This window comes from Rhinoderma darwinii, chromosome 5 (genome assembly GCF_050947455.1).
Source record: "Rhinoderma darwinii isolate aRhiDar2 chromosome 5, aRhiDar2.hap1, whole genome shotgun sequence".
Taxonomy (NCBI): Eukaryota; Metazoa; Chordata; class Amphibia; order Anura; family Rhinodermatidae; genus Rhinoderma; species Rhinoderma darwinii.
The window spans coordinates 109470713-109486577 of NC_134691.1; the positions used below are offsets into that span (position 1 = coordinate 109470713).

Sequence of the window (15865 nt, forward strand, 5' to 3'; positions counted from 1 at the left end):
TTTAAATGACATATTAACTTTATTAATGGAGTCATTACGGTCGCGGCGATACCACATATGTGTACTTTTTTTTTTTTTTTACACTTTTACTAAATAAAACCACTTTTTATGGAAAAAAAAAGATTTTATTTATTTTTTTACTGTACTTTTTATTAATCATCTTTATTTCACTTTGATGACTTATTTTATTAGTCCCACTAGGGGACTTTACTGTGCGATATTCCGATCGCTGCTATAATGCTCTGGTATACTTCGTATACCAGAGCATTATTACCTGTCAGTGTAAATCTGACAGGCAATCTGTTAGGACGTGCCTCCGGCGCGTCCTAACAGGCATATGTCCAGGGCAGACCTGGGGGCTTTTATCAAGCCCCCGGCTGCCATGACACCCCATCGGAGACCCACGATTGCATTCGCGGGCCTCCGATGGGTGACAGAGGGAGCTCACTCCCTCTGTAAACAAAGTTAAATGCCGCGGTCGCTATTGACGGCGGCATTTAACGGGTTAAACGGCCGCGATCGAAGTAAACTTCGATTGCGGGCGTTGGAGCAGGAGCTCAGCTGTCATCAGACAGCAGAGCCCCGGCTCCTGCCTGCACGGGAGACCCGTGCAGTACTTAGACTAGGCTGACGTGAAAAGGCGTCAGCCTAGCCTAAAGCCCATTAGTGACGTACGTTAAAAGGCGTATTGGTGGTCACTAAGGGGTTAAAGTCGAGGGGGGGGGGATGAAAAATGGCCTGGACCTTAAAGGGGTTGGCCAGGGAAAAAATATTTTCTAAAAAGTGTCCCCCAGCCATGGTTTGCCTTCCCTAAAACCCCCTACATACTTTCTAACCAGTTTTTTTTTAATCTCAATCGTCACTGTTGCTCTGTTTGTTTACATCCCTTGCTTCTGGTCCTGGCTGTTTCCTGTCTTGTAAGCCACCATACCAATGATTCCTTGCTGCATCTGAAGAGATCGCTTACACCTCCCCTTCCTCCCTCCACAGCATCTCAGCTATTTGCATACTGCCACGCCCCTCTATGTTCACAGGGTCATTCCCTGCTATAATTAGTCCCCCAGCTCCCTGCAATGTCACACCCAGTAATAATCACACGGGGGATGGGGGTTATATACAGGGATGATATAACTATAATACCTGTATACAACCTATATGTAACCCCCATCATCCCTGTGTATTACCCACATCATCCCTGTATATAACCCCCCATCATCCCTGTATATAACCTCTATATATAACCCCTATCATCTGTGTATTACCCACATCATCCCTGTATATAACCCCCATCATCCCTGTGTATTACCCCTATCATCTGAGTATTACCTCATCATCCACAGGGATGATGAGGCAATACACGGATGATGAGGTAATACACAGGGATGATGGGGGTTATATACAGAGATGATGGGGTAATACACAGGGATGATGGGGTTATATAGTTTTGATGGGGTAATACACAGGGATGATAGGGGTTATGCACAGGGACAATGGGAGTTATATTCAGGGATGATGGCCCCATCATTCCCATATATAAACCCCCATCATCCTTGTATTTATATAACCCCTGTAATAACTGTATATACCATCAGGAAAGAAGTACCACCGCCAGGAAGGGGGGTGTGGGTGGGGGCAGTGTGGGTAATGAGAGGAGACAGGCAGTCAGTGCGGGAGCTCCGTGATAGGAGGGGGCGTGTACAAGCAGAGACAAAGTGTCTCTGCTCAGTCAGTACTTCCTGCTGTGTAGAGACACAGCGCGTCATCAACTAGGTTTACAGGCGACAGGACCAGAGGAGGCGGAGCTCTGAAGAGCTCATGAAACATCCGCCCCGCCACTGCCTGTAAATGTAGTTGATGACGCGCCGTGCCTTTCTCAGCCGGAAGTGCTGGCTGAGCAAAGACACGGAACATCACAGGAAATAAAAAATTTACTCTCGGTGCGGTGACGTGACTGCAGATCAGAACAGAGTAACGCTGCCACAGGTAAACAGACATTATATTAGAAATGTACTTAAATATGTCCAATTAAGTTACAATATAAATAAAATGTATTCCTGGACAACCCCTTTAAGGGGTTTTAGCATGCTTTTTTTGTTTTGGTTTAGGTTCTCCTATTGAGAGACATGGGAGTTTATCTACCAAAACAAGAAAATGCATGCTAAACAAATATGCGCAGTATGAAACCAGCCAAAAACAGGATGCCTATCCTGGTGCATCTTGTTGCCGTTGACGTCTATTTTACAAAATACAGGATCTTCCTGGATTCTGTTCTTCAACAAGGACAGAAATAAAGGAGCCTGTACCATTTTTGTGTCCTGTTGCATTCTGTTTTAACAGTAAATTTGACCCCCAAAAAAGTACCTGTAAAACTAATGCAAAAATGTGATGTGAACAGGGCCCAAGTAGTGATAGGCATTTTTCTCCCACCTCTGCAAAATAATGAAAAATGTTACTTGCCAAAGATTGTGAAGATCCTTAAAATGTAAGTAGATTTAAATGGTGGCTAACTTTTCAGCTATCTTTTGCATATACAGTGAAGGAAATAAGTATTTGATCCCTTGCTGATTTTGTAAGTTTGCCCACTGTCAAAGACATGAACAGTCTAGAATTTTTAGGCTAGGTTAATTTTACCAGTGAGAGATAGACTATATAAAAAAAAAAAAACAGAAAATCAGTCAAAATTATATATATTTATTTGCATTGTGAAATAAGTATTTGATCCCTTTGGCAAACAAGACTTAATACTTGGTGGCAAAACCCTTGTTGGCAAGCACAGCAGTCAGACGTTTTTTGTAGTTGATGAGGTTTGCACACGTTAGATGGAATTTTGGCCCACTCCTCTTTGCAGATCATCTGTAAATCATTAAGATTTCGAGGCTGTCGCTTGGCAACTCGGATCTTCAGCTCCCTCCATAAGTTTTCGATGGGATTAAGGTCTGGAGACTGGCTAGGTCACTCCATGACCTTAATGTGCTTCTTTTTGAGCCACTCCTTTGTTGCCTTGGCTGTATGTTTCGGGTCATTGTCGTGCTGGAAGACCCAGCCACGAGCCATTTTTAATGTCCTGGTGGAGGGAAGGAGGTTGTCACTCAGGATTTGACGGTACATGGCTCCATCTATTCTCCCATTGATGCGGTGATGTAGTCCTGTGCCCTTAGCAGAGAAACACCCCCAAAACATGTTTCCACCTCCATGCTTGACAGTGGGGACGTTGTTCTTTGGGTCATAGGCAGCATTTCTCTTCCTCCAAACACGGCGAGTTGAGTTAATGCCAAAGAGCTCAATTTTAGTCTCATCTGACCACAGCACCTTCTCCCAATCGCTCTCAGAATCATCCAGATGTTCATTTGCAAACTTCAGACGGGCCTGAACATGTGTCTTCTTGAGCAGGGGGACCTTGCAGTCACTGCAGGATTTTAATCCATTACGGCGTAATGTGTTACCAATGGTTTTCTTGGTGACTGTGGTCCCAGCTGCCTTGAGATCATTAACAAGTTCCCCCCGTGTAGTTTTCGGCTGAGCTCTCACCTTCCTCAGGATCAAGGATACCCCAAGAGGTGAGATTTTGCATGGAGCCCCAGATCGATGTCGATTGACAGTCATTTTGTATGTCTTCCATTTTCTTACTATTGCACCAACAGTTGTCTCCTTCTCACCCAGCGTCTTACTTATGGTTTTGTAGCCCATTCCAGCCTTGTGCAGGTCTATGATCTTGTACCTGACATCCTTAGAAAGCTCTTTGGTCTTGCCCATGTTGTAGAGGTTAGAGTCAGACTGATTAATTGAGTCTGTGGACAGGAGTCTTTTATACAGGTGACCATGTAAGACAGCTGTCTTTAATGCAGGCACCAAGTTGATTTGGAGCGTGTAACTGGTCTGGAGGAGGCTGAACTCTTAATGGTTGGTAGGGGATCAAATACTTATTTCTCTGTGCACAATGCAAATAAATATATATAATTTTGACTATGTGATTTTCTTTTTTTTTCTATAATCTATCTCTCACTGGTAAAATTAACCTAGCCTAAAAATTCTAGACTGTTCATGACTTTGACAGTGGGCAAACTTACAAAATCAGCAAGGGATCAAATACTTATTTCCTTCACTGTATAAGCCAATTTTTACTATATCTTATAAATTAAAAATGCTTCTTTCTCCACTTATCAGGCTTAACTGTTCATTCATTCTGAATTTAGAGGAGATGGACTATCAGATTACAGCTGCCAATGAAAGTCTATGGAGAAGGGACAGGAGCGGAGTGAGGGAGAGGCAGAGAAACACTGAGACCCTGCTGCAGCTGCTAGTAAGTGTTATATCTCCCCCAGTGCTTGATTCACAGCTACACTGCTCATTGTTTCTATATGATGTCCTCCATGCTACTGTGGGTGCTAGAGATAGGAGAGCATTACGTTCTCTTTTCTCTGTGCAATGTATAATAATAATAATAATAATAATCTTTATTTATATAGCGCCAACATATTACGCAGCACTTTACAATTTAGAGGGAACATGATATAGGAGTGTATAGGAGACATGATAGCAGTTCGGCTCCACCTATTAGCTCAGGGAAAACTGAGAATTAGAAATAGTGACCTCAGGGGAAAAACTGCCTAAAAAATGCACGTTACAAGTCATATTATGGCCAGAAATAGTGTTATTCCTTATGTACACACTTCTAACAGCTTATTCGGAAAAGTCACCTGAAAGGTTAGGAATGGCTTAACAACAGACGCAGTTCAAGATGTGATGTACAGCGTTTATTGGCAAAAGAAAGAAAAGATAAAAGGGTGAAGGTTCAGAAGCAATCATAAGGTCAACAAACATTAAAGCAAGATAAACTTTCTTTAATTTGATTAGCGACAAAACTTATTTTAATAGATTTCCGATAGATTTCCTAATTCATTGTGTAATATATTTTGGCTATAAACCATGACTGGTGCAAATTAGAATGGCAGATTATTTTGTTTTCTTAACAAGGCCAATACATTTTTATTTCACTATAACAAACATTCAACAAATGTTGTGACACAGCAGACGGTAGAATGGAATTATTTGCAGGGTTTGGAACAATATATATACGGTGGGGACTGTACAGGTTAAGGCTTAGCTCTCTAATAGGTATCAGAAGCAGAGAAGCAGTTTTCACTGATAATGGAAAGAAAAATCCATATTAAAAGCACACACAAAGAAAACAATGTGATGCCAAATCATTGTGTAACTAAACTAAGAACACACATATGATCTCTTAAAGAAGTACACATAATGCACACAGTAATGAATGTCAATGCCGATTGCTGATCAGCAGGGTTCAACTTAACAATGTTTATAACATGAAAAAAACAACAACCTTGATTCAATTTAAAACTAAAATAAGGACTACCCCATATGTAATTAGATGGGATATTCATAGCACACGTCATCTGCAGTTAAATAGTCTCACAAGATTCAAGAGGTCTCCTTTTAATCCGTCATAGTAATAAAACAGAGTAAAACAAATGTAATATTCAAGTGGTGTACTTTAAGATGTGTTATTGGCACGTATAAGGTGTGGTCAAACAGTACTATACAGCTTCTAGGGTCTCGCGGTAATTCTTTTTTCTTTTTGTAAACAAAGGCTTACCACCTAACAAATAATACTTTGTTCAGAAGAAGGCATGGACTGTATATATAGTACATTACGTTCACATAGCCTAATATTGTGGTGAGTGTGTGTACGTGCAGATATAACTGGAAACTGAGACATGGAAAAGAAAAAATGCTGCCTTTTAATATTTGCTTCATGCAATACTGATTTAAATATGCTGAATTGCATTGCTTTTAATGGGAAGATATGTCTGACGATGTCTTTGTAAATGGTCAAGCTAAATCCTTCAGGGCTGTAATTTCCCCAGACAGAAGTCAGCCAGGTTCTGTCTGTTGCTCCGCAGAGGTGCTCATATTCCTAATGGTGTACAAGACTGAGCTTGTTTTCAAGCTCCATTATTCCTGCAGGCAAAGGAAAGACACAGTTATAAGAGCCCAGTAGGGAACCAGCATATTGTACTGTACTGGCTCCAGATAAATCACAGTGGGAGAACACACATCTAGCATCTCAGATGATCTTTATCGGGAGGACTGACAAGTTGCCAGTGCCGAAACCATTTCAATAATGACACAGCTTTCAAACTGTGTCTTTCACAAATAGAAAGAGGTTCTGAAACCAAAAATAATATGTTTCCTTTATTATACGCTTCACAAGGTTATCAAATGCACACAGCACAGCAAGAAAAAGCCAAACTGCAGCCACTTCAGGCCATTCAGCACCCAGCACACAATGCAATAAGTGGTTTAGATAGCGTGTTGTTACGTGTATGACATATGCAGACATGGAGTTAACACTAGAGAGTGAGCATGTGTAAGAACCACCACTTGTATAATTGCCCATTAATTACTGCTTGTACTTTTTTTTTACATTAGGCGGGTATAGGCTTTATTCTGGGGAGCGATTGGTACAATGAGGCAGGCACAGGTATGGTGCTTGGCTGTCAGTGCCACCAAACCAGACGTTTTCCCCTGTACCTGGGGCTGTTATGGCAGATTCAAAACCAGTGGAAAAATATGTAATATAAAAAAAGAGCAGGTGAGGGTGACTCCGATCTACTTTACTGTATACTGTGTGCACTGTATAGGATCCTAAAGAAACTTCTGTCTTCTACATGATTTACTGTTTTTTTTTTTTTGCAGCTGTGAATGAGTTTTATGTAAGGACCTAATTTTTTTCTTATTTTGAGTTAACATTTTGCTAGCTTTGGAAGCAACTGCTATTTTTCCAGAAAGTTATGGTCTCAAGTTACAATATCTTAAAATTACGTTCAAACAAATTAATATTGTAATATGAAGGACCACTGTATTTTATTGCTATTTTTGTCCTCTATTGCTCCAATAAGAAAGCAAAGATTATATGAAACGCTTAAAAAGGGTTTTTCCACGACAACTCCTGTTTTTTTTTATTTTTATAACCCGTCAATCAGACAGGTAATTAAAGCACGTTAGGTAAGGACCCAACCTCTGTTACTCGCAACATTGCTAAGAACGTAAGGGTCCAAATCTCCATTCTCGGCCATTGAGCAGGATAAGCATGTGCCGTTTGTCCCTCCAATGGGCTGGTATAACTTTTTTTCTTTTGAAGGATGGAAGAGAGTAGTAGACTACACTATTCCATCCTGAAGGATCCTGCAAAAAAAAACGTATACTGCGCGGTATAATATTTTTTTTTTTCATACATGGGAAGTAGAGATGAGCGAACCGGGACAACCGAACCCGGTTTCGGTCCGAACATCGCGAAAAGTTCGGTTCGCAGCGAATCCGAACTTCACCGGGTTTGGCCGAACACGTTTTGACCGAACCCGGGCGGGCAGAAAAAACATTACAAAAATATTATACTAATCAGCAGCCACTTGTCTCTATCAATCACTGATAGAGAAAAGAGGCTGCGGATTAAAAATAAAATAAAAAGCATTTCATACGTACCCGGTCGTTGTCTTGGTGACGAGTCCCTCTTCTTCCTCCAGTCCGACCTTCTTTCCTGACGCGGCAGCCTGTGATTGGCTGCAGAGGCGGTCACGTGACGTGCATGACCGCCACTACAGCCTGTGATTGGCTGCAGCGGCGACATGGATGAAACGTCATCGCTGGAGGCCGGACAGGAGGAATGTAAGTATGAACGTATTATTATTATTTTTTTATTACATTAAAATTTTATTTTCCGCGCGCCGAGCATGGTACTGTCAAGGTTACTGAAAGAGTTAGTGCAGCCCATTAACTCTTTCAGCACCCTGGACAGTACCATGCTCGGCGCACGGAAATTACAGGTTCGGTCAGAACTAGTTCGGTCCGAATCAAACTTTTTCGTGAAATTCGGCGAACCAGCCGAACCGAACTTTTCATAAGTTCGCTCATCTCTAATGGGAAGCATCAAGAATCATTTGTAATGCCCTGCCCAAGACTCCGCCCCTGCAGATGCTCTTGACATCTGTCCATATATGGACAGTGACATCAAGAGCTTCCCCAGGGCCGAAATTCCCAGGCAGAGCGCTAGCTGATGCTCTGCCAGTGGACTCTGGAAGCTCCCAACGTCACTATCCATATATATGGACGGGAACTTCCCCAGGGCCAGAGTCCCTGATCGACGTATCGGACTTTGTTGCTGCCTTCCGTTGGAGGTATAAGTCGGGAGTCCTCCCGAAGTATACCTCTGACGGAAGGCCAAAACGCATTTTGAAGAGGGCCTTAATTTGTCACATTGTCTATTTCTTAGGGCTACAAACAAATACAGATGGGACCAAAAATACAGCCATATAAATGAGCCCTTAAAGTCAATCGCCACCTTTAATTATTATGTCATTTACAGGTCAAAAATGTATTCTGATTAACTTTATAGCATTTGGAGCTTAGTTTTTGTGATACCGATCTCCGAATCTCCTGTATAGAGCTATAACACAGAAGATTCTGGCTCCCTGCAGCCTCCACTAGAGAGAGTTTACTGCATACTACAGAGTTCAATGTAAAGTATTGCTGTAAGCTCCCTGTAAAAGCGGCTTCATGCATCCAGAATTTTAACTTTCAAATTTATGTCTATGCAGGCGATTTGTAAGAAAAACTGAGCTCCAAACTCTATAACGATACACTGAAATGGTAATCTGTGCAGAATTTGAACCTATTTTAATAGAAAACGAAAAAATAGTGTTTAGGGGTGGACATTCACTTTAAGAATAAACATGGTGCAACATGTCACAGTTTAGGGCCTGTTCACATCACTGTTCATTTCCGTTCCGGGGTTCCGTCGGAGGTTTCCGTCGGGTGAACCCCGCAACGGAAAGTGAAAGCACAGTTTCCGTTTCAGTCACCATTGATCTCAATGGTGACGGAAACATCGCTAATGGTTTCCATTCGTCACCATTCCGGCAGGTTTCCGGTTTTCCGACGGAATCAATAGCAGAGTCGACTGCGCTATTGATTCTGTCGGAAAAGCGGAAACCTGCCGGAATGGTGACGAACGGAAATCATTAGCGATGTTTCCGTCCCCATTGAGATCAATGGTGACTGAAACGGAAACTGTGCTTTCACTTTCCGTTGCGGGGTTCACCCGACGGAAACCTCCGACGGAACCCCGGAACGGAAAGTGAACGGTGATGTGAACAGGCCCTTACAACCCACTTTTGCCTAATGAAGTTTATAATATGGCCCCATCTACCCCAATACTAATGAGAGTTTGTTTATCATTCTGTGTTTTTGGATTCCTTTTGGGAATGTTTTCCTTGTTTGTACTGCTGGGATCCATTCTTGTTTTTGGTCTTATAACACTCATGTAGATGAGACCTATGACGATTAGTTTACCATCATATATTACAATAAGCTGTAATGTTTTGTTATCTTATTAGTGATACTTTCCATTGACAATGTAACAGAATGCTATGCATATGGATATGTGCAACTACGGTAAATATTGTATGAAGCAACATCATTTAAAGAGGCACTTACAATTTCCATTGCTTGCAATTATTAACCTGTATTACTGGGGCAGGCAGTGTAAAGACAGGTGCTAGTCTGCCCAAAAATTTCCAAGCAATGAAATAATTCAATTAAACATCACTGTATTCATGTCTTTGTGATCTGCCTCTTTAAAGCTATTAAACCCAAAGAGCATTGGGTGTATACCCTTCAGCCATAGACAGCATTCAATGATCAGCATGCAGAAAATCCATTATAAAATAATATTATGTATAAATGTGATTTGTTCATGCATAAAAAAAAAACTGCCAATAATAAGCAAAGGGGAAGATGCCTTTTGCACATGCCAGCCTGCTTGGTCCAGGAAAGCAATGGATGCATCTTACCTTTGGTCAGTCCTCCCCATCTTCAGGTGTGATCTCTGTCTCTTTATGTACCACTACTTTGGTCACTGACATGTCAGGGTGCTGCTCTTTGGCCTCTTTAATTGCCTGAGCCAGCGCCTAACACAAGAAGAACCAAAAAGGGACGGAAACAAAAGGGGGTGGAACATGCATGATCAGTGGGAGGTGGATATCCATGAAAAAATTACACCACTTACAAATGAGGAGAGACAATTAAACATGAATTACTTGTAAATTTCATGTAGAAGGCACACAAGAGTTTACACTTAGCCCATTCTTCATCAATATTTTCATATGCAATGTCAATTAAAATCCTTGTGTTGAATGAGGTTGTAATGAAGACAGAAATTGTAGATATACATGTTCTGACACCACAGGTTAATAGTTAAAGGTGAAAGGGTTAAGTATGACCTCTGGTTACCATTTTCTGCTGATGAATCACTCACATCAGGTTACTGCAGCACCCTAGTAAGTATATATAGAATGCTTCCTTGCAGGCGTTTTTACCTGATCATGGTCAATGTCAGCATCTCCTGTAATCACTATCCGCTTTTCAATTCTGGTCTCTGAAATGCCTCCTTTCACAGTCTACGCAGAGATGAAAATAACAACAAAATCAGGAATCAAAAATCAGTTCATGCAAGAAGTTTTCTCTCTCTCTTATCAGGCCTGACCATTAATTCATGGTGGCTGGGTCTGATGTTCCACACTCTGTGCAGGTACGGATAAGAAAAACTTTGTGTGCAATACGTCTAAGCAAAGTAATTGAAACAAGTCTTTTTCCTAATCTCCCAAACTGCTTGTGCAGTTTACCTGCACTGAGTTTAAATTAGCTTCCCACTTGAGGAAGCGCACAGGTACTGCTTACAAACCGTAGACAAACAAGCAACGTCTCAGTTCTGTTTACCGCCGTATTTCTTGACAATGACGTAATTGGTTATATTGCATTCCAGCTTTCAATTCTAAACCATTTTCTGTATTTCTGTAAGACTCAACAAAAAAGTCAAGCTAAACCGTTCGTTGGTCTAAGGGTAAGTCCACACGTAGCAGACCTTTTCCGCTACGGATTTGCCATGGATTTCACCCTATGCATTGCAAAGGGTGAAATATGTAGTGAAAATTTGTGGCATTTCTGTAAAAGATGAGCATATTGTGGAATTAAAAAACTGCAGCAAGCTCCGATTTCCACACCGATTTTTTTCCCTTCATGTGGATGGGGTTTTGAAAACCCCATACGCATGTATTATATTATAAACAACCACAAAACAGTGCATAAAAATACTGGCACATACAGCATTTAACTATTATGCACATTTTATTTGTGTGTTGTAATAAAACAAAAGGTTATATTTTATAAATACTAACAGACTGGAGATCAGTGGTGTCCGATATATCTGGCAGCAGCTTTTCTCACCCTGCTCTATTGAAATAACATGCACATACTTTCAAAAGTATTTATATGTATAGGAAGAGAGCTCTTTCTAGGACTAGTATATTATTGACCTGTTATGATAGGTCATCACAGCTTTGCAATGTCTGATTATACTACTGTGGTATATTTCTCCCATAGGAAATAATGTCACATCACATGCAACACCATTATTTCCAGTAGGTGTCATTTATTACTGTGACATGAGATTCTGCATTAACGGATGAGACAGAGAATTGTTGCTCCACTGTTTGCCCCCAAGTAAGACACAATACTTTCCTATACCATTCACATATGTGAATAGCAAGACTTCCTCTAATATTATGAAATTATGTATCTGACTAGCTTTTATTTTTTATAAACCAGTCCTAAACATATGCTATTAATGCTCATGGGGGGTGGGGGGGGGGGGAACGAAAAAAAAAACCAAAAACAAAACAGCATCAAATGAATTTCAAGTCTCAATCAGTGTGCCTGTATTATAAATTATCACAAAATTGCCTTTGGCTAATATGATCCAGCCTCAGATAACGTACTAGAAGGTAATCACGATAAGAATTCTAAATTAGTCCTGTTGAAAGGAATGCAGAATGTGGGTGAAATTTGTACCTGTATATATTAAATAAGGGTTCACGCACATGGCTGAGCAATGTACTTGGAGATTTTATAGCAGTGCAGGGAGGCCGTTCGAAATATGGAGCCACATGACCTCCACGTCCTGCCTTTAAGTCTATGACGGGTGTTGTGTATATACAGAGCTATTCTCCCCTTGAAACACCGCTTCTAGGGGAGAATAGCTCCGTACATAGGCCATCTGATGGAGCTTACAGAGTTTTTAGCAAATTTGCATAATACGGCTGTAAATACTTACCTTGGCACCCACAGTGTTGAAATCTTTGGGTTCTTAAGGCCTGCCTTCTCAAGAGCATGAGACCGAGACAGCATGGTCCAATCTGCCCGTTGTTTGTATAAATGTATTTGTATTCTGCTGAAGCCTATCATATTCTTTAAATAGCTGATCATATGGATTATTAAATCATTCTGGTGTCATGCTCTGAAGGAGGCATGATAAGAGAACCCTTGAGAACTCATCACAGGAACCTAAGTAAGGACACTCTTACACAGTACAGATTTGTTCAGTATTTTAAATCAGTATTATTAAGCCAAAATGGCTTCTCTCTTTTCCATGCATTATTGGTTTTGGAAATCTGGATGCAAAATATGGATATCAGGATGCGGATAGACTTAAATATTGTGGCGGGAGCAGGGAGCCATCAGCTTCCTGCCAAGCTATACACTCTTTTAGGCCACATTCCCTACGAGGTTTTGGTAACTCGATGCAGACTGGCACAATGCAGTGATGTCGTTATGCCTGCCTGCAGCGAGCTGCAGGCTACAGGCCAAAATAGACCTGTAACTCTCCCCTTCCCCTATCTGACCACAATCTACTTACATTCTCTTTTCTTTTCTCTTTAACTCCTGCCCAGTCCGGAAACTAGCACACCTTCGCAAGAACCTTAAATCTTTTGATACTCATACACTGTATGACACTGTTCTACCACGATTTACCTTTTCTTCACTTCATGAACCAGAAGCCGCCACTGTTCAATAACACCACAATTACTTCAGCTCTCCACTCATTCGCCCATCTCACATACAACAGAACTCAATGAATCAATAGGCCACACTGGTACAACAATCTGCCAAAAAAACAGAGGCAAGCTTCCAGGGTTGTTGAGCGACGTTGGAAGAAAACCCACTCCTAGGAAAACGTCACCACATACAAATAAGCCCTTCTCAACTACTTTGCTACGGACATATTTTCCGTATCCCACAACCCAAAACAATTAACACTTTTAATTCCCTACTCAGTCTCCATGTGCCTGAGAAATTTGTCACACATTTCAAACACAAGATTGACAACATTAGAGAAAGCTTCAATCTACAGTCCCCGCAACCCCTCTCCACAACAGCTAATTTATTTTCCCCATAACCGACTTCTCCACCATTATTGATGGAAAGCTTTCAACCCTACTCTCCAAATCACACCCTGCACTTGACCCAATTCCATCCCACCTCATCCCGGATTTATACCAGCCCTGAGCCACCTCTTCAACCTATTACTATCCACTAGAGTCTTCCCTTTTATATTTAAACATGCAACAATCACACCTATCCTTAAGAACTCATCCCTCGACCCCTCCTCTTTGTCCAGCTATCGCTCCATCTCGCTACTCCAGTTTGCTTCATAACGCCCTGGACAACAGGTCTACCTTGAACTGTCCTACAGCCCCTCATCCAACTCCTATTTTACCATCTACAATCTGGCTTCCGACCCGAACGGTGCACTGAAACGGCCCTTACAAAAGTCACTAATGATCTTTTCATGGCCAAAGCCTCACGACATCACTCTTTGCTCCTCCTCCTAGACCTGTCCTCTGCCTTCGGAACAGTCGAATACTCCCTCCCGTTACAAATTCTCTCATCCCTTGGCATCACAAACTTGGTCGTCCTGGATCAACTCATACCTCACCAACGGAACATTTAGTGTCTCCCACTTACACACCATCTCCTCGTCTCAACCTCTCCCTGTTGGTGTCCCTCAAGGCTCTGTCGTGGGACCTTTGCTTTTCTCCATCTACACCTTTGGCCTGGGACATCTTACCAAACCCCATGGCCTTCAATGCCACTTTTGTATTGACAACACAGAAATGTACCTCTCTGGCCCTATGTTACCGCTCTGCTTTCTAGAGTGTCTAACAGCTATATCCTCATACTTCTCCTCCTGCTTCCTTAAACTCAACATGAACAACTGAAGTAATCCCCCCCCCCATCTCACTCAACCTCCTTACCAGAACTATCAACCACTGTTAATGGTTCCACACTTTCCCTATTCTCACAAGTCTGCCGATTCTGGATAACCGTCTATTGCACGGTCTTGCAAACCACACACACGCACACACAAGCCCTTACTACGTCTTGCCGCCTCCACCTCAAAAACATCTCGAATCCACTCTTTCCTTAACCTCAAGTTAACAAAAATGCTAGTACATGCCCTCTTTATCTTCCACCTGGACTACTGCAACATTCTTCCCTGTGGCCGCCTATCTAACACTCTTGCACCCCTCCATTCCACCCTCAACACTGTGCCTCTCCCCTCATTTCACCTCTGCCTCTCTCCTCTGCCAATTGCTTTCACTAGCTACCCATTGCCCAGCGAATTCAGTTCAAAATATTAACAATGACATCTAAGGCTGTCAACAACCTGTCCCTTCCATATACCTCTACCCTAATCTCAGGATGGAAAGTTTGTGTAGAGGGTGGGGAATTGCCTCTAAATAATACAGTCATACAGTAAACAGCTGAGCAGAGGATGTGGCTGCCTTTTTCACCCGAACACCAGCAGCCACATCCTCTGCTCAACAGCGTCTATTGTATTGAACACAGCCAGACTGTCCTAGCACTCATAATAGTGGCACCAGAGTTATTGCAGGTAAGCTTTTCTAAAGAGGTGGGTTTTTAGGTTGCTTTAGGAAGGTTTGGATGGTGGGAGAAAGTTTTATGTGTTGGGGTAGAGTGTTCCAGAGTATAGGTGATGCACAGGAAAAATCTTGGAGACGATGTGAGGGGCATATAAGAGGAGAGCAAAGCAGAAGGTCTCGTGAGAACCGCAGATTACATGTGAGGACGTACCAGGATATTCGGTCAGAGATGAATGGAGGGAATAGGTTGTGGACAGCATTGTTTGTCATTGTTAATATTTTGAACTGAATTTGATTAGCGATGGGTAGTCAGTGAAGGGATTAGCAAAAGAGAGAGGCAGAGGCGAAACGAGGGTAGAGGTGGCTTAACCTGGCAGCAGAGTTGAGGGTGGATTGGTGGGGATAACACTTGATTACTACTGTTGTCAGCAAGCGTTCTCTTTTGGCACAGCAGTGCTAGGACAGGCAGGGCAGACTTTGTATAGTATAACAGACTTTGCCAAGCAGATGATGTGGCTGCCGATGTTTGTGGAACAGGAGACTAGAAACCTCTCTCCGATTACCGACAGCCACATTCTTTTCCCAGTCAGCTCTAGAAGGAGATATGAGAATAGGGGAAAGTCCAGTGTGCACAACACTCCAAGTCCGGTCAAAGCTTCATAATGAATTTCTTTTTAACACCCCTCTACCTTTGAGAAAATCCTGCATACGCCCAAGGACAGGCATTTTTAACTGTATGTCTATACAGCTGCCTACATCTGCTTTTAATGGTATATGTCTACCATTATTGGTCTACTTTTTGTTTTGTATACAGTTGTATACAATCTTCTACAACTTTCAATACAGTTGGGACTGTGGGATTCTGAAGTATTCCTGGCCAAACATATGCCAAAAGGATCCCCCCTTTTGGCAATTATTTGCCCACTAAAGTCTACGGGTGTATTGGCGGATATGCTTTGAGATTTTTATGGTGTAGATGTCAATAGTAAACCACAATGAATTAATCCAGAGTGGAGTAGTTGAGAACCACACTACTTTTGCATCAAACCATGGAGCAAAAGTAC

General features: G+C 41.9%; 1 protein-coding gene across 10 annotated transcripts in view; it reads right to left on the bottom strand.

Moving 5' to 3' along the window:
- Positions 1-4732: 4732 nt before the first annotated feature.
- Positions 4733-15865, bottom strand: part of EPB41L3 (erythrocyte membrane protein band 4.1 like 3) — a 235667-nt gene continuing 224534 nt past the window's right edge. For 9 of the 10 annotated variants that reach the window (XM_075826402.1, XM_075826400.1, XM_075826396.1 and 6 more), the window contains 3 exons: positions 10398-10478; positions 9873-9989; positions 4733-5982 (listed from right to left, as the gene is read on the bottom strand). In XM_075826402.1, coding sequence (XP_075682517.1) covers positions 9879-9989; positions 10398-10478 — 192 coding nt within the window. In that variant the 3' untranslated portion in view covers positions 4733-5982; positions 9873-9878. The remainder of the gene's footprint in view (positions 5983-9872; positions 9990-10397; positions 10479-15865) is intronic. The other variant, XM_075826394.1, reaches the window with a different exon arrangement.